The following is a 20495-nucleotide window of genomic DNA, read 5'->3' as shown; positions in this document are numbered from 1 at the left end:
TTGTATGTGTGAAAGTTAGATGGCGAACAAACTCAGACGTTGTATTGACTGAATCGAAAAAAGGGGTAATACAGTACAAGCAAACCTGTTAGAGAATAGAAAAATAAGAAAGAAAGTGAAAAACCCCCCATTACATATGTTCGTCCACCATCAAAACGTCATTTCAAGAGTTTCGTGTAAAAAAAGCATTTGAAATCCTCGGGGAGGGGGGCGGGCGGGTTGAGCAAGCAAGTAAGGCCATCATCCAAAAGCGATGGGAGCAGTTTAAGGGTTAATTGCGATGCAGCAACATGGTCCCCCACAAGGGTGGGGCTGAAGGGGTTCTAGCCCGGGAGCCCCAGACAATTCTCAATTTTTTTCACACTATAAATTCACTTTACCAGTGAAAAATATGGCATGGGGCCCGCCAAAGATTGCAGTCTACAGGGGCCGCGTTGCAGAATGCGGGGGCCATGTGTAGCGAACAACCAACGAGCACGAAATCAGGCAAAAACGGAGGGGGTATTTACAAGGTAGCTAAACGAATTATAGCCCGGGGGGGGGGCATTTAAGAGGGATAGCAAACATTTTAGTAATTGTTGGTCAAGAACATCAAATTACATTGGGAGAAGGCATTACCTCCTAGAGATACAATCTGGTGCCCCGGATCAAACGGGGTGCTAATTTCACCCTCTGACTTCTTTTTCAACGTTATAAGGGGGCATCAAGTGCACGTTTGCCCCCGGCTGATCAAGCATCCAGTCACGCCCTTGCCGTAGGTGAGAAAAAACCATAAATCCGCCTCTGAGCACAAATACGGTACTCTTGAATAGCTTCAGTTAGCAATGCACGGTACTCGAGAGCACTCTTTTCTGCTTGAAGATGCCCATCCGAACGAATAACCCATTGACTACAATTTTTTTTTTTTCAAACGAAACTATTTATTTTCTCACAATCACAAATTATTCAAAAAAGTATGTTTTAACCTAAAAAACATTTGACAAAAAAACTAGTACAGTATCCTCAAAAAACTCGCTCTTTACCGATGTATATATATATTTTTTAAATGGTGAGGTCGACAGCCGGACTTTTTCGATTGAAACTTGTCTAGGCTGATTCCAGACAAAAATTGGCGAGTAGTGGCTTGTGTCATATACGTAATAAAAATTATTACAAAACGAGAAGAAATAAAAAAAAATTCTAGGTCATTGCTCAAGAAGAAGTCTCTCGTTTCTTTTTTTCTTGTTTTTTTTCTTCTTCTTTATTATTTTATTTCCATTCAAGTGGCCAAAGAAACACGGATGACCTCACGAACACGGCCATCGGTAGGTTTTTTTTTGCTCTTTGTTCTCTATCAAAACATAACAGTTCGTCGTCATCAAATGCCTCCAAGCTATTTTGCTTGGTTGTTACCGGAAGTCTAGTTTCCTTTCCTTTCCGGACTGACGCGAGTAGGCAATTTGATAACCAATAAAAAAACACGTATTAACACACAACTTTAATCTTTATAAATAAAACAGTATGTTTGATTGGTTAAGAGACAAGAAAACAGTAAAATAACTCGCACGCGCGCTAGTCCAAACAGCGATACCGTGATCATCGGTCAGATCAGTACTACATACGGTAGCTAACGTAAGGATGTGAGTGAACCTTGGCTGTTGATGTTTTTATGTAATTTTATTTAAAACATAATAGTAAAGGAAAGTCTCCAAGCGATTTGAGATTCAAAGATTGTACGAAGCAATAAAAGTAAGTATAAACTTTTATTTGAAATTCTCAAAGTCGTTTTTACAGGTAATGTTGATAAGTTCAAAATTCTCACATTCATGTTTATCAATTTCAGATTCAATTTCAAAGCTCTAAAACGTGGTTATGAAGAAAGTTTTGTTTTGTGTATTAGTTTCCAAAATTTTAGACACAGATCTTGAAGAATTAAATTCTAAACCAATCCGAAATTACATATATTCCACCTATGGATGTATTGTAAGGGACTAGAGTGTTTTAAAATTGTGAAAAACTAGTTCTTTCATAATAATTGTTGATTATGATTTATAATTATTATAAATTATCGGGACATGAAATTCTTATTTGGTTACAGATCTCAAATGTGCAAAGTTGTTTGTGTTTTGGCGATTCATATATGTAATGTGTTTGAAAACTAATTTCCACGAGTAGTTGCCCCTTTTTTAATGATTAATCTAATTTTTTAAAATATATATAATTAGGATTCTGTTGAATTGCGGAAACCAATTGCTCATGGATTACTTTCGGATAATGGCCACAATTGGGGGAAGCAGGCTGGTCTGGTGCCCTGGGCATGAGACCAGAGGGGATGTAAATTTCACTCTTTTCCCATTCACAATACAAGGGGGGTGTCAAAATGTTTGCTTGCCCCAGGCTGGCCAAGCTTCTAATTGCTGCCCTGATCATTTGCTATAAATACAGTGAAACCTGGGTATAACGATACTCGGTTGACCAAAAAAATATCGTTGTAGAGCAGCTGTTCTCAACAGGTGCTCCGCAGAGCCCTTGGGGCTCCTTGTGCACTCTCCAGGGGCTCCGTGGCCGCTCGAAGAAAATAAAAAAAAACCAGTAAAATTTAAAAAAAATTATTACAAATATTTTAAATAGTAAAAATCAATCGATAACTTTGATGAATAATTACAAAATTGGCCTACAGGGCTCCGCGAGTTGATAAAGGTTGAGAACCGCTGTTGTAGAGAAATTATCATTATATTGAGGCAGTAATTAAACATTTCCAAACAAGACTTGAAAAAATATTGCTGTTGAGAGATTTATCATTAGATTATCATTGTAGCAAGATTTCACTGTAAATTTTTATTGTATTATCTGGTTTATTGTAATGTGCATAAGCACTGAAATCCTAGGGCTTGAGCTAGCTCCCCAATAATTAATGAATATAAAATACAATGCTCCCTTTTCTTACTCTTGCATATGCGTTTGGGTCCCATATATTCAGGGTAACTATCAACTTTCAGCGCTCTTGATTCTTTCTTTTCATGTTGCGCCTCTGATAGTGTGTAGAATTTTTTAACTTTGGTTGGCAAACATAATGTGTTCTTTAAAATATGCTTGTAATGATAGGCATACACAGATTTTTCTCAAGGGGGGGGGGGGTTTCAATTTCTTCTTCTCGAGAGGGGTTTTTACATTTTTTACTGCAAAATAACACTATAATCTCGGCTTGGGGGGGGGGAATAGAACTTCAACCCCCCTGCGTATGCCAATGCTTGTAATCCAAAACACTCACAAATCAAAGGGAACATAGTATATCTCAGAGTTCTTAGAAATATTTGTTCAAATTAATATTTAATGCAGGGCTCGACAAATCCTGGTTGCCATGATCATTAAAATATCGCTGTTGGCTCCTGAAATTTTCTATGCATGATGGCTAACTTGGAGTTTGAGGATAGCGTACAATTTTCTGGACAAGGTGGCATTTCCACCCCTAAAGCAGAATGTTTTGCGTTCTGCAACAAGGGCTCGGCTGCAGGCCCGTAGCCAGGATCACTTTCATTTTTTGGGGGGGGGGCATAGTTATAGAACGATAGATTTGGCCATTTTCTCATATTTCGGGGGAACCAGACCCCCGGCTACGAACTTGCTCAGTTGACTCAAAATGTTCTGCAGTAAAAATTCCCATAATGTTTTCTACATTTTTCTCAAAATTCTTCCAGATTGTTTTGTGATTTTTGTCACAGATATCGGCATGTTCTGTGTTGGGGGATTTCACCAATGTGTGAAAAGATGCCTGCACGAAGGCCCAGAAAAACATGAAAAAAGTTATTTTAACCATTTTTTTTTTTTCACATAAAAAAAATTTCTTGGCTTCCCTGGGTAATTTGACTGGCGCTTAAATTTTTCTTTGACTTGTCAAGTCCTGATTTAAGGTATTTGTATGTGAAATTAAACTCCAACTTTGTATACTCATTGTTGGTCCTGCCTATTGCGTAACTTTGAAGTATTACCGTATATTAGTCCAATCAGATAAAAAAATAAAGTAGTGGTGGTAGAATAAATATATCTTGTAGTATAAAGCACACAGATATTTTTTTATATTTCAAGCTATTTTGAATACGATTTATTTATTTTTTACTTGTTTGATGTAATGCGAGTTAATAGATATAGCAAGGGTTCTCATATTTTGCTTAAAATTTGTGGTATCCCAGCAATATTTCATAAAAGTATTATTCTAGAATATTTAAATTGACTCCATTAATAAATGTCAGTTGCATGTAGGCTTTTTGATTTTTTATAAATTAAAAATTTCAATAATGTTTTGAACATAGAAGGATTTGTGCTTAATGCCATTGTATGCTAAATGAGACTTTTTAAAGCAAGATTTTTAGATGCTAATATTGCTTATAAGTTAAAATGAGAACTATAACTGTTTTGAAAAGTATTCATTACCCCTAATAAGTTAAACTTGGAATTAAAGATGAGTAAATATTGAGAATTGATTTTGATTAAAATAATGTGATTTTATCAATTCTGGTACCTCGTCAGTTACAAGTTAACACTAGAACGACGGGAACTTTTAAAACTTACATATATTCAGTTTCTTTGTCATATTTATGGGATTAACTTTTTTTTTACTCACCATTTTTTTTAATTCAGGACAAAATGGCTTGTTGTAGTGGAAACACTAATCCTGTGTTTTGACACCTCTACAGGGGTTTTGATTTTAATTCTTTCAGCACCCATGATTTGTTGCTTAATTTTCACTTGAGAGTCTACTGACAAGGTTTGAAGTATAACACTGCCAAAAAATTTGAAGAGATTGCATGTGCCAAATTAAAAATCGTGAATTGCCCTGAAATCCTAGATGTTAAAAAGTACATACTTATAGCAGCTTTTCAATGCTGATCTCACTGTCCACTGAATGAATTAATTTCCTGAAAAAATGGCTGATTCATTAGCTAAGCCAGTGGTTCTCAACCTTTTTTGACTTGCAGAGTCCTTTTCAGTATATAATTTCTATGGCGGATCCCTGTTTGACTAGAGGAGCCCCTTTTTGTGTATAATTTTTATGGAGGACCCCTGTAGACCTTTTTTTTCATCTCAAATTTACTGATTTATTTTATTTTCCTCGAGTCGCGGGAAGCCTCGGGGGAGGCTCTGGGAAGTGCACACGGAGCACCGGTTGAGAACTGCTGAGCTAAGCAATAATTTTTTTTTATGACTTGCAAACGGTTTCCGGGTTATTAGGCCATGGTCTAGGAGATTTTCTTCCTGACGTTTTGCCCACATCTGTGGCAGGCATCATCTGAGGTTAATTCGACGTAAGTCTCCGCGGCAAGCGAGAAAGGCTTCGTACATCTACTGTCATCGACTTGTTCTCTATATGCATTTCTGAGACTTGATCGGCCACAGAAGAACCGCATTGGTTGGCTCACCATTTTTTTTAATTTCCGACAAATGTCTTTTTCCCAGGGCGGGATTTAGACATTTTTCAAGTGTAAGCAAATAATATTTTGGTGCCCCCCACCTCAATGATAATAAATGTGTAGGATATTGTCAATGGATAAATATTCCGCAAAGAATCATAATAATTTAAAAAAAATTTCAATATCTGTAGGTTCCCCAATAATATTAACGGCCAATGGCAAAACTTACTATCGATGAATGTAGAACGAAATTCTAATTTTAATAATTATGTGAAAATTTTTTATTAAATACACACCACTGATAAGGAAGGTCTCCTGACGCTGAATTTAATGGAAATTAATAAGGTGAATGCATAAGGTTAACGCTCCCAGGGGGGCGCAAGAAGCTAAGGGTATAACATAGGATCCTATGGGTTGGATTGCGTTGGGGGGGCGATGGGACAAAAATTGGGAAACTATGATATAGATCTTTGCGTGGTCTTTAAACGGTTACAGCAGTACGGTTTGGTGGTCCATGTGGATGAATTCAAGTGAATTTTTTGTGCAAGTGAACTACCACTTTTTGGGTTATTTGGTTACACCTTCGGGTATATCCCCCTTGTCCGAAAAGATTTCTTCCATTGCTGACTACCAGAGACCGTGAAAGATTTCCGTTGATTTCTCGTGGTGTTAAATTTCTAACATAGATTCATTCCAAATGCAGGAAATCCAGGTACCACTTTATGAATTCATTAAATCTGAAAAGAAAAATGATAAATCTTCAATAGAATGGACAAATAAATCTTGATTCTTTTGATCAATGAAAAAAATGATTGGTGAAAAACACTATTGGTACATCTGGCAGCGGATGCAGAAGTTTCATTAATGGTAGATGCTTCTTCCTTCTCTGTTGGTGCGCTTTTGCAGCAAGCAGTTGTGGATAATTTCCAGCCACTCGCATATTTTTCTTGCAGCTGCAGTTAAAATATAGTGCCTGTGATAGGGAATTGCTTGCTGCTTATTCCGCGGCACGCCACTCCAATATTTTTTGGAAGGCAGGAATTTTGCAATTTTCAGTGACCATAAGCCGCTCTGTTTTGCATTCCACCAAAGACTGGAGAAGGCTTCTCCTTGACGACAAAGGCAGCTTGAATACTTAGCCCAGTTCACCACTAACATACATTACATACTGGGTAACGAAAATGTTGTGGCTGATTCACTTTCTAGGATATCTATATTTTCCTAATAAAATTAGTTATAAAGAATTAGCTAATAAACAAATTGATGATAAAGAACTGGAGTTGTTATGTAGTACAGAATATGTGATCTCAAAATAAAGGATGTGCTTCATCATCCGGAAAATATTTCGGTTGCACATGATGTCTCCACAGGAACGCCAAGACCTTGTGTTCCAGCAGAGCTTCGACATCAAGCATTTGATTTTGTACATGGACTGACACATCCTGTTGTTTGCGCCATGGTGAATCTGATGAAACAGAGTTTGCTTGGAAAGATCTCAAAAAGAACTGTGCAGAGACTCTACGCCATACTCGTGCCTCTTTAGGAAAATTCCCTCCAGCAGATGATTGTTTCCCAATGATATATATTGACATTGTTGGACCACTGCCAACTTCTCAAGGTCGTTGATATTGTCTAACTTGTGTTGACAGATTGACTCGATGGCCAGAGGTGATTCAGATTTGTGCTTCCGCCTGCTCAACTGAGGGGGGAAGTACTGTGGCAGCGCTGTATTCCCTATGCAAAGCAATTGCAATCGTTTCTAGTCATCTATTGCCAGGCCCACATCCACTATATAAGAAAGCTGCACCCTTCAATCAACGCTATAATATTTTACTGCAGTATATTTTAACATTGTTTCGTTAACTAATAATTTTAAGTTTCAATAAATCATGTTAAGTTAAAACGTTCTCCGAGATTGACGTCTTTGGATATGCCTCTCAATCGAACACAAGCGGTCAGGTTGAGACCTTTAAATCAAACCACACTGGAAGCTTTCTTTTAGTGATGTGATAGCTTTGTCAAACACAACATTAAATAACGTTTTTTTGAAAGGTCTTTTCCCAGCCCCAATAAGTTCCTCTTTTTCATAAGGGAATTGCACTTTTATGTTCCTTGAGAGCAGAGGTGCCGACATGAAGAAAACATTGGGGGGCTGAAAGTTTCTGGCCATCGTGTATAATGTTGGACTAAAGTGCATACACAGGAGAAGGAGGGTGCATTGTCTTTCCAGAAGTTATTGGGTGGGAGGCTCAAATTACCTCAGCTCCTAGGTTCCGCGCCTATGCTTGAGCTCACTTTGTCTGCAAGCATTGTTGCATCTGTAATAACACCATTGACCGTGGCCCCCACATCCTAGAGCAGGATCCCTAGGCTGAGATCTTTTGCGGGGGCCCCCAGACCAGACTTTTACGGGCCCCTTTATTAGGCTATGAATTTATAGCGTGAAAAAACGAAAAATGATGAGAATCATCCCAGGCGTGGAGCCCTGTCAGCCCTACCCTTGTGGGGGCCATTCTATTGACTCCATCATCAGACCATGTTTTCAAGAAACCCTTGGATACTTTAAACCATGTTTATTTTAAACAGTATCTCATCCTAGGTGACTAAATAGCAAAGGAACTTGAAACTCTGCAGTTTTCGAGCAATACCCAAAGCAGTGTTTTTGCTAAAAGCATCTATTTTATGATCATGGGAGGCTTCATACACAGCATCATAGATTTGTTCAGAATAGTGAGGCCTGACTGTCTTTCTTCAACTATATTTCTACCTCTTTATTATCGGAAATCTACAGAAGAATTTCTCATATACAGATGTTTCTCTGTCTGTATTGTTTGCTCTTTTGTCAAAAGTGTATTTAGAGTAAGTTTTTAGCCGTTCTATCCATCTTTCTTTCTCTGATCCTTTCAGTCATCCATTGTTTTCTTCCCTGTATTTTCCTGAAAAAAAAACCCCAGTCTAGTCGCCAGGGTTGTTCGGTTTAAACCACTTGGTTTTTTTCAAAAAATCAAATAAAAGTGGCCTAAATATCATTTTTTCCTTGAGAAATATCATATTGGTTCATTATTAGCCAAAATGTTTTATTTTTACCACATTTTATATTCTTGGTGTACATTCTGATGGTATATCTTTAAATGGCATAAGATGGTATAAGTGTTTTTTTTCAAAAAGTCTCATCAAAGTGGCCTGAATATTCTTTTTTTCATAGGAAGTATCTTAGTTATTTAAAGTTATATACAGAAGCCAAAATTTCTCATTCTTACCACATTTTCTAACCTTTGGCTACATTCTGATGCTCTATCTTTAGCAAATTCATGAATAAGGATAGTATCGCACATCTAAATGTAGTGGTGTATTATCTCACAGGGTTTCTTTTTCCCTTCACAAAGAAGCAGCAACAGTAGTGACACCATCATGCTAGGGGCAGGTGGTCCTATAATCCAATAAAGACACCAGCTCTCCTTAAAGGACAAAGACTAGTGTACTAGTAGTTACATTACCTCAGACATTTTCATTTTCTTTCCCATAAGAAGTAGCACATCTCCTACCGTATGTCTTCCCAGTCTTAATATTCAATAGTTTTTTTTATACTTTCATTCTTAAGCCCAGTTAATCAGAGTTCTACTGTATAGTAGTAGTAATAGATTTATGAAAAATAATCAGCTATATGCAGGGTGATTATAAGTAAAGTTTTGATTACAAAACTACAATAAGTACTGGTCAGAATGACTTGAAAATTTGCATGGATACTCCTGAAGCAATGAAAATTTCTTTCGCAAAAGAAAAAAAGTGCAAGTAGTGCGCAAAATGTGCAAGTAGATGATGCTGTACTTGGCCAGCATTATAATCTATTTTGTGCAACCCTATCATTTCGGAACTACCACAGCATCAGTGTGTGGATAGAACAACTTCTATTAAGATGCACATTGCAATACCAGCAAAGCAGCGGCTGAAGACCCATTTTGATAATAACAGGATGCAACTTCTGGCTGTGGGGGTACCTCAAAATGTTATGAACAGTGGTCAGATTGCAAACGTTGGTGAATTGCAATCTCCAGCACATCCCATATATGTTAGAAGTTCCTCAGGAATATTAACATGGGGGCACGTTTGGTTTAATAAAATTGAATTGAAAGTGTATCCACATCATGACCATGGCATACTCTGATCTGTTGTTGAACAAGAATTTTTGTGCTTTCACCTCATAGCCAGAACAGGGTGGACAATATATTTAACATTTCTTGAGTAAGTTGTGGTTGTTCAATTACTTCGTTTTTTTGTGACGTTTCCATGAATTATGTAATCGTGCAATGCTATAATTAAGTTATCATTTTACTATGACTGGCTATCGTTTCCATTGTGCAAGCAAATTTCCCACGTATTGGATGATGTCATTAATTTTAAATTTTTAAGTATTTTTTCCCTTTTACCAAATGAAATTGCATTTTTTCAGGAATATTTGTCAATTTTCAAGTCATTCTGACATTTTTTTTTTAGTGTTTTGAAATCAGAATCTTAGTTATAATCCTCCTGTATATCGTAAATCATTGCTAATTAATCTGCATTATCCATGCTTCATTAAATACATTATATTCACTTAATTTTTATTATAGTTTTTGCAAAATATCTTCCTAATTAAGCATACTGAAAGTAACTGGAGAAAACATCTTTATATTATACGATTAATAATAACATTAAAAGAATTTTCAAACATAAAGTAATCTATTGAGTTAAGCAAAAAGTAATTAAATTGCAAAAGTTGGTTTTTGTTAAAATGTGAGAAATATTTATTGATTAATTAATATAGGAATAGTGTTAATTACATTAATAAACATTTTATTTCAATTACTTATTAGAAGTTTGAATGATTTTCAGAAATTTTATTGTTTTTAATGTTAATACTATTTAGAACAAAAAAAACCGATTTAAAACAAAAAACCTGGTTTTTGGTTTTTTTCACCAACCCTGCTAGGCGCCATAGAAATGTAACACCTCCTGGAGTAACAATACACCCCAAGGATGCAACAATAATCAACGAGTAACCTGCATATGTTCATGAATGTCTGTTTCTTTCAAAGATGACAGCAGTATCAATAGCCTGAAAATGTACCTGGTACGCCTTAAAATAACAAACATCAGAAAATTATTTTCAGTTAAAATAACTGTTCAGCTAGCAATAATTGGCTAGTTTGCTACGGGATCCAGGAGAGGAAACCCTATCGGGAAGGAATTGTGGTCATGGCATTAGTGCCAGTTGATGGATGAGTATTTTTGTGGGAGAAGGGGGTGTTCAATGTTCTACCGCTCTCTGCTCAGTTCACATTTGGCACCAAATGAACCGCCATGCTGCCATTGGCAATTGGCATGCATATGTTAGCGCGCCGATCTTCCAACGTACGACCCCCCTGCAGCAGTTCTAATCCATTCGTTGGTGCACAAGCTTCTTTTGTGTTCATTGAAAAAAAAACTATTTCGGGTGAGTCCAATTAAAACAGCTTAAGAACTGTTCATAACACCATACAAATTACTGAACAACCGATTGTGAATGCTTTCGTGGCATGATTCATGCGCTAATGTATACTCGCCTTTAGATTCGACCTTGTTGTGGTTATTGCTGTATTGTATAGTAATATTTTTTCTAAAAATATCCACCTTTGAAACAAAACCTAAAAAAATTGCCCCACTTCAGTTTGCGCCCCCGCGACAGCGTAGTTCGCAGGATTCAAGATCCTGCCCTGCTTTTCTTGTGATTTAAATGTGTCTGTGCATGGTACTCAAGACCTAGATTTTTTTGCCACCAACTTCCTTCAATGAGATGAGCTTATTACTGTTGTTATTCTGTGGAGGCTGTCTGTGATTTGATAACAAACGTAAATATTCCTTCATCACTGAGGAATTCCATATCAATAGTAATTTTGAATTGTGCTGTAACTTCTAATACGAGATCTGATATGGTTTTAAGAGTAGCAAACAATAATTTCCAAACGTTTTATTCTAGACTTTTTCACCATATACTCAATGAAAGATACGCGTCTTCTAACATGGCAATACTGTGAATCATTTTTGATGTTCTCATCAGTTGTCACGAATCATGTCGACATATTATAATAAAAAACAAAAAATTATACAATTAAATAGTCAAGATGCATTGTCGTTGTGCTGCATATTAACTTTTAATTTAATTTCTTGAACTCACACATGTTACGTTTATGATTCAATATTGTATTCACTTATATATATAACCAAAGAATAATAAAATAACTTCATCACTCACACCTACTTTCCCTTCGTTATGCAGTCACTATCATTGACTCAGATTCGCCCACAAATTAATTAAAAGCATTTCATTGAGCCCACCAGCATTGCCCTTTGTAGAAAATCTTGAAGCACCTCAGCATTTTCCACTATATTTACTGGAGCATGTTCACCAGGAGAGTATCTGTGTTCTCTCCTTTATAAAAAGGATGAGATACTTTTGGTTTTTGTTTTGTTTGGCTTCCTACACCTGATTGGTTGAGGCAGGCACCTGATTTTAATGTGACTTTACAATTGGTCCAAAAGTTAAAAACAAACAAAGGGTGTTTCGGATCCAAATGTGAGAATGTCTAGATTTTGGCGGCAGCGATTGAATAAAGTTTAAATGTCTGTCTTATTGATGGCAGAGATATTTTGAAAAACAAGGCATGTTATGGCATGGCGATTTTATGTCATGTAAGCGAGGGTTGAGACCACATAGAATTCATAGTATGAGAAAGTATATGTTTGAAGTGACTATATGATCAGTGTTTTACTTTCAATATACTTGTATTAAATATTTTAAAGTGGGAATTGCGATCTTGACACGATTGAACTGATGATTTTCAAAAAAGAGGGTATTACCTTGGGAATGAGTATTTTATTCCTCACTGGTGAGAATAATGTTGCAACTCAAAAATTCACTAATTTGAGTTAATTCCATATTAAAAACTTTTTTTTTCCATAAGCCAGTAATATTGACATTAAAAATAATGTCAATATTACTGACAGCAAAAGTTTCATTCTAGCAAACAACCTTTTGTATTAAAAAAGTTTATTTCATTTTTCTGTAATTTCAGGTTTTTGAGTTGTGACGTTATTCTTTCCGGTGTGCAATATGTATTATTTGCTTATTCAGTTAAAAGTATATGTAGTAATTTCATAGCTCCATACATCCCACAGCATGGCTCTTCTCCTAGGCTAGGACCTTTTTTAACCTGGGGAAAGCCCTCTATAGTGAATTTATATTTTGAAACAAAAAATAATAAAATCATTCTGTACCTGTGGTTGAAGCCATGGGTAAAATCTTGAGAAATGAAGATGTCTATCTTCATGCAATGTTGCTCCAGCAAATTCGATACAGTAACAAACGTCAAGATCCATAAAAATGCTAAATGAATCAAATGTTCAACAATGAGTTTCTTCAAAAGTGTAACCTCTGAATGGTACAAAAATGGGTTCCAGAAAAAAGTAAACACCATGATAGAACATGTGTTCTTTCACTATTTATGTTCACATAAGAAAAAAATTTACATTTCAGGAAGTTTTGTAACCATATTAATGCAATATCTCTATTGCGGTTAAAATGACTGCTATGTCATTCTAGGTAGAACTTTGTTTTATCTCTAAACTAAAAAACCTAAGAAGTTTATATTCTAGGAGTTTAAATGCCTCAACAAGATGAGAGGTCCTGAAATTTCAATAACCTGAGATTAACTGGTTAGGAGTAATCGCATGTGAAAGTAGCTTTGCGGTCAAAATGACTGCATCCATTGTTCTAGTGTTAAATAATAGTTTTAATGTAGCCAAATAGTTTGCTCAAGTTTGTATTTATGAAATGTCTCAAAGTTAGAAATGATTTTATTTTTGTTCTAGTTTTTACCAATCAAATTTTGTGATGAAGCAGTGAAAATGCCTTGGAACAACCACTTGAATATGCAAAACTTTTTTGAGTTTGGCGAAGGGCCAGGTGGAGAAGACCGCTTCAACAATCAAAGTCCGCTATTGAACATGCGTGAAAGGCTGTTTTTGTCATTATTTGAGAGAATTTCATCTGCTTATTCTGCTGCGGTTCCTCAAGAATGTAGGAAAAGTATCGAAATGATATTTTTATCATTCGTAAGTAGTTTTATTCTTACACAGTAAATTAAATTTTTTTACAAAGATCTTTGTTTCTTCCAGTTAAAAAAAATCTTTAAAAATCACAACTGATAAAACTTTGGGAATAGTTAAGCAAGTAGAATTTTTTATTCAGCCCTGAAACTTAGATCTTGTGTAAAATTTACTTTGACTCAAGTAATGATGAAATTCATAATTGTCAAATAACATTCATGTTTATGTCACTTAAATTTCTGAATGTCTTGGTGCCAGAACCCAGGGCTTTTTTTAAAAATACATGTGTGAGCATTACCTCAATCATGAACATCCAAATTTAGGACAAAAAAAATTATGACAACCTTGTAAAATCGTAGATAGATATGACTTAGCTAAAATGGTTTGAATCTACTGGAGAAAGCGTGATGATCTGTCATGTCACATTTAGATAAATGAAATTTTTGTCAAATTTATTGGCATCAGCAAATTTATTCACATTTTTAAGATAGGATTATTCTGGGGGTCTGCGAACTGTAAGAATTTAAAATATAGGAGACAGTTCACTCCATCTTTATTGTGCTTTGCTGAATTCATGTGGCAGGTGTATAACTGACGTCAGTACAAATAGTTCAGTGATAGCATGCTCAGCTACCACCACAAAGGCAAGCATTATGTTTGCCGGTCCAAATCCAGAGATTGATGAAAAAAATCTTTTCTTGGTCCTGAAGCAGTCACCGTTGGATAGTTGTCTTCACAATATATTATTTTCCAAGTCCTCTCCTCAAAGAAAGGATGAAAGTACCCCAGTCCAAATTGAATGGGCTAAAAACATTCTAATACTAAGGTTCCTATACTCTAGAAGTACTTCCTCTAGAGTGAAAGAATTCAGACCCCCCCCCCTCCCAATTCAATCAGTATTTGCTCTACTATTCCATGACCTGAGCTGGTGTACGGTATGAAAAGAACTTTATTTCCCACATCAGCCAGCATGCCAGGAAATTTGAGTCACAGATTCCTGAAAATTAATAAATATTTGGACTCAAAGAATCAATTAAATTAACCAATTTCCACCTTGTCTGCTCTCTGCATTTTAGGATTCTTTCTGTTGTACGAAACACATTGGAGAGAGTTTGATTATTTTGTGGAACCAATTAATCATGTAAAGCAAGGGATACCTGTATACAGTCAACACTCGATTTTATGAACACACTCTTTTTTACAAACTGGTCTTTTGTCCTGAACAGTATGTCGTAGAAATAATGTGAACCCTTAACTGGCGTTGTGAAAATTCTGCGCATAACCGGCATAGTGGTACCATTTTGACCTCGGCAAGTATTAATACATTTAAAAAATCAACGAAAACGAAATTTTTCAATTTTCTTTGATTATTTCCTGAAAATGATTTTTTATTAAGATGCACATTCAAAAAAAGTAGAGGGATACATGACTTGTATTTTTTAAATTATATATTAAATTTTATTAACACAATTTTCATGATTAAAAATGAACAGGTATGATTAAAAATACTCAGAAAATGAAATTTACAAATTCAAATATTATTTAGCATATTTTCACAATAACCAAATTTAGTCTTGTGTTAATGTTCCATGATTAATTTGAAACCTGTAACATATCACCCTTTAGGCACATGTTTCATTCATTGCCTTTGTCATGTCACTACTAACCCCCTAGTAACTAAACACTAGTTAATTGCCCGGGCGAAAACGTGGTTGTGTTATAGGATTTATGAGCACATATTTTAATTAATTTAGGTATAATGATATATTATATTTAAATACCTTGTCTCATGGGCAGAGAGCATCCGCAGACTGTTAATATCCCCATGATTTCAAATTACAATAATCTTGTGCCTGGCAGTTGTAAAATCTGCCGCCTGGCAGTGGAGTGGTTAGGGAACTAGCTTCTCACTGTGCAGGTCTGGGTTTGAATCCTGGTTCAGGCATGGATGTTTACTAACGCTAACAAATTCCCTGGACGGATCATGCTGATCCCTTGGGAATACGTGTGGATCACGTTATTATTATTATTATTATTGTTTTTGACATCATGGCGAAGCCTCATCAACTTCCTTCATCTTGTCTAGATTGTTGCCACCCACAAATACAATAGTTTCAAAATATTCAATGCTACATATCTATATGCAAAATACAAATACATTGATGGTGTCATAAGTTTCTTCATGCGCAGGAGGTCAACCATGTGCTGATTGGTGCGAGATCGAACCAGTTGTCAGCTTCTATAAATATTCCGGGAAGGCAACAATTATCGCATTCATTTGTCTTCCTGCTCATTCTACTGGTGTTGGCAGCTTCATGTGTTGAGTGGTAGATGCTCTTCACTTAACGTACTAACAAGTTGTGATTCTTTAACTATGTGATATTAATTTCAACTACATAAAATCCAAGAGTCACTACTCCAGCTGGTCCAGGGAGTTTCTTCTTAGTAATAATGTTTTCAGTGATCAATTCATCAATGTTCTCATGAATATTCTAGTTAAGGAAAAGTGGTGCAACCTGGATAAGTGACAATCCTATAGAAATGAATTACCTTTTGGGTGAGACAATACTAGGGAAAGATCAATGTGTGTAGACCCAAAATTGCAAAAAGGAAGCCACTGCTAACAACAGCGAGTAACACCCGCTATAAGGAGTATTTTCACTATTCTTTCTTTGCTACTGATGAAGGAACTTGATATAGTTCCAGAACGCACTTAGCCATGGTTCCTTTTTGCAATTTTGGGTCTACACACACTAAACTAGTCTTTCCCTATACTAGCATAATCCTATGTCCAGGAATACAGGAATATGTCTAGCTGTTGATAAGTTGGTCTTCCACGACTCTCATTGGATCTGATTACGAGTAACAATGACCATCAGCTGGCGAGATCTTTCAGAATGATCTAATATGAATTCATCTTGTTGGATTACTAATTCTTCATTGCCTGTGTCTCCAACATAGTGTTGCTGGACTGATCCGGTATATGTGAACATGAATTCTCATCTTCCAGAATGATGATTCTTCTATCGTCTTCAGGTCGTCCCGCAGTAAAGTTACTGCGACTTGTTAGCGGATTGTCATTGTCGTAATTGGGTGAGATTGTTCTTTGAAACATATTGAGATCATGGCTAACATGCTTTAATGTTAAAATTAAGTTAATAAAAATTAATATAAACTTATTACTTGTAATTAATAACTGAATAAAATGACTTGATATGAAACCATTTTCATTGAAATTTCCTGAGAATTTACTAGATGAATGTAAGAATCACGGAAAGAATAAGGAAAGTAGCTGAGTAGTATGCTACAAACTGTTATCAAGAAGATGTTCTGAGACGCCATTTCGATCTGAACACTCCGGCCATCAGACAAAAAAGGCCTTGCACAAAAGGTAGTGGTGGGGTCATTTTGACTCCACAGAAACTTTGATCAGTAATATAGACCTAGAGGGAGGAAAAAGTAGAACATGATAAATTTTTGTCAAGCACGTGTAAACAACCATCTTGAAAGGTACTACTACTATACCAAACACTAACTCTGGCCATATCGCTATATTTCAATTTACTGCCATTAGTGAGATGGGCTGGAAGCGAAGGTGCTGTCTATCGGTGGTCGCCTTGAGTTCGTTAGGGAAAATATCTTTTCGATATCCTCCCTTGGGTTCGAACCCGGGACCCTGACAACAACCTTCACGATGGTAGATGAGCATTTCTTTCTCAAGAGGTGTCAACATGTACAATGCGTGGGGTCAAGATGACCCCACCATGCCAGTTAAGGGTTAAGATCCGCTCTATTTTATGAACTATGAGTTCACAAAATAGAGTTAATGGAAATTATTCTTCTATTTTTTTTTCTGTTATTTTATTCTTCCAGCCATCTCTGAGTTTGTTGTAATCAAAAGCAAAATTCAATTCAGATGTTCCACATGTCTTGAGGGAAAACAGAGAAAGGTGGGAGGTATAGAGTCCACCAATTTGTCATCAACATGAAAATCTACATTCGATTGTTGGCGGAGTTAACTATGAAGTGAAGATGCATTGACACCGTAATTCGCCCTTTGTATATTATGATTTGATAAACTGGTAATTTGAGAAATGGTATGATGCATTAGTTATTGAAAAGGCAATTTCTGAGTCTGGAATTGATTGTACTCCACTTTGACTAACTTCTGTTCGTCTACTTTTCACTTTGCAATTTCAACAAAACTGAAAAGATTTTGTTTGACTGTAGATGAAAAAAATATTTTAAAAGAAATTAATGTGTGAACTCTTAGTAAGACAAATTGTCAAAACATGGGGTTTTCCAAAAAGTGTGAGTACTCCAAACATCAGTGCTGATCTTTGAAACAATCTCAAAATATCATTTCTGCAACAAGTGGATCCAGGAGCTTTCTACCATCTCAAAATTTCAAAACAATTGACATTTCTGGAGCTCGAAAAGGCACTTGTGTGTGTTACTTGGCTCGGGAAAATAAGAGGTAAAAATTCCAATAGATGGAAACTTTTTGGCACAACAAGCAAAATTATTTGCCTCAAAGTTAAACTTGTGGGATTTCAAAGAATCAGCTGGGTGGCTGCAGAAATTCAAGACATAGCCTGACTTTTTGGATACTATACTGAGAAAATGCAGCTATGGATACAACTGTCACCAGTGAATGGAAAGAAGGGAAGCTAAATTCATTGATTACTCAAATCACTGCAAAATGTTACGATGAAACAAACAAAAGTATGTTGTTTTTTAAAAAAAAGTAAAATAATAGATAGTGACCAACTAATTTTTTATTTGTCTCATTTTTTCATTGTCTCTCCCATTTATGAACTTTTGATTTCACAAAGTAATTATCAAGCCCATAAAGGTTTATAAAAATGAGCATCAACTGTATTACTGTATACATATCAACGTATATTGTATTTTTAGATCATGTGTTTAAGATTTGAAGAAGCAGAGCAAAAACTTGAAGGATTGCACTGCAAAGCACAATATTATTATAGAAAAGCGACAAAATATTTATTCAATCTTCGAACATGCAGAACACAGTATCTGCATTTCGTATCAGGCTGGCTATAATTAGGTTACAGCGATAAGTAAATTCGTGATTTTCAGTATTGTTGTCAAATTCGTGTACAAAACATGTTTGCTACAGTGAAAACTCTTATATTTCAATTCGTACGCACGTTTGTTCTACTCTTAATATATATCGATATCGTCTTTCAAATGTACCATGTGATCCTCATTGAACCTCGCTTCTCCCGGCAGGCTGGGAATGGACCAGCACAAGACTCCAACATGCAGAAAGCTGGTTTCTCCCGATTTTTATGGTATGCTATAGTATATTGGGACTATAGTATATTGGACATGATAAAATGCTTTTGATCAGGACTTGACAATTTCTAAACGCCAGGTTACCTTGGTGAACAAAAAATTGGAACTGGCGCCTAAATATTTTCTATGTGTTATCATTAAATTTATATGTCTGAGGACAACATAAAATTTTTGGAATTTATTTCGGCATATCTCCCAACATAGAAAGGGACACCAAGTCCTAGAAAAGTTGAAAAAATATATGTTAGACAGTTTTGCTTGGGGGGAAAAATATTCTTGACGTTTCTATAAAATTTTGACTGGTGACTTTTTTCAATGAATTTGAATCACAGTACTTTTCTAAGTAACATCTGAAATCACTCATTGCTATGCAGTTGATTTATGTTGCATTTCATGTAGATGTTCTTACTTATAGATATTTAGAATAAAATATATGCTTGTAAGTCTGGGAGTGGTAGTAAAAAAAAAAGAATTAATAAAATTAAAACTAGTTGTTTTTGGCCTTCAAATTGTTTTAGTTTGAAAGTTAGCTCAGCTTTTTGTTTAATTTTATTGTTTTTCTTCACAGGCTGTTGTTCCACTTTTTGTTTTAATTTACATCCATATCAACTTCATCCAAACACCTGTGAATTGCCTTGCTCATATTTCAAATCGTTGGCCTCAAGATGGTGTACTTAGAATTGAACTTGATTTCAAAGAACAAACTTATCCAGATAGCTCACTTTTTCCTTGTGAACAGAATAGCTGGTCATCAAATGATAAGAACAATGATAAACGTTCTGCTTCTGAGATCCATAACGAAAGCTATTTTAATAAAACTGGAGTTGGATGTGATGTTTCGCAAAACGATTCAAATCTTTCATTTTATTTAAACCAAGTGGCTACCAAGGCTGATTATTCACCTGTAGGCAGCTCTCAATTATCATTACCAGCTCTGCCAAGTTATTTAAAACTTAGAAGTCACTCAGATATAGATGTTTCAACTAATGTTGGTGAGTTATGTGTGATTATCTTACTTTTCAATCTAAATTGTTTGTTTCTCTGAATTAAACTTTTATATGTACAATCAATATTCCCTCTAAGCAGGGCTTGAACTAGGAGTGCAAGGTGTATATATCTTTTGGGTGACAAATTTTAAAAATAAAAAGTGAGAAAAATCATTTTTACTTGAAAAACATAACTTGTAAAATTTTATAAAGTGATTTTTGCATTATTGACTTTTACAGGGAAAGACTGCAAAATCTAATTTTCCCCTTTATGATAAAAATTTTGGGATTAATTATCACATTGCTTTCAAGCTGTGTGGCCACACACAGCAAAAATGCTTCAGCACCTATAAGATCATTGAATGCACCATTGGTGTATATGTTACGATAAATGTGATAAGTCAGGTAAATATACATAATCGCCTATCGTTTTTATGAGTTAGTCACACTTCAGTCTAAGACAATCAATTCAATCTGTAATGTTTGCATATGTTGATACATATGAAGAAAGCCAACATTGACAAGACTAAAATTTTAAAAAAAGTGATTAAAAATTTATTTTCTATCTCTTTTTTTAGTTTAGGTTTTGTAGAAAAATATGTGTATTACATACATCGTGTACAGGCAAAACTGGATTTCATTTAAATGACATTTCCCATATGATTTTCTTCAATGT

General features: G+C 35.5%; 1 protein-coding gene across 1 annotated transcript in view; it reads left to right on the top strand.

The window, feature by feature from the left end:
• The first annotated feature begins 1340 nt into the window (after window positions 1-1340).
• Window positions 1341-20495, top strand: part of LOC149065616 (membralin-like) — a 39012-nt gene continuing 19857 nt past the window's right edge. Inside the window, exons 1-3 of the mRNA XM_089254091.1 lie at window positions 1341-1728; window positions 13275-13517; window positions 19402-19825. Of these exons, the coding sequence (XP_089110217.1) occupies window positions 13311-13517; window positions 19402-19825 (631 nt within the window). The 5' untranslated portion in view covers window positions 1341-1728; window positions 13275-13310. The remainder of the gene's footprint in view (window positions 1729-13274; window positions 13518-19401; window positions 19826-20495) is intronic.

This window comes from Pholcus phalangioides, unplaced genomic scaffold (assembly GCF_987345545.1).
Source record: "Pholcus phalangioides strain wild (caught in Gottingen) unplaced genomic scaffold, Ppha-v1.0 ptg000039l_1, whole genome shotgun sequence".
Lineage (NCBI taxonomy): Eukaryota > Metazoa > Arthropoda > Arachnida > Araneae > Pholcidae > Pholcus > Pholcus phalangioides.
This window is presented reverse-complemented; position numbering and strand designations above follow the sequence as displayed.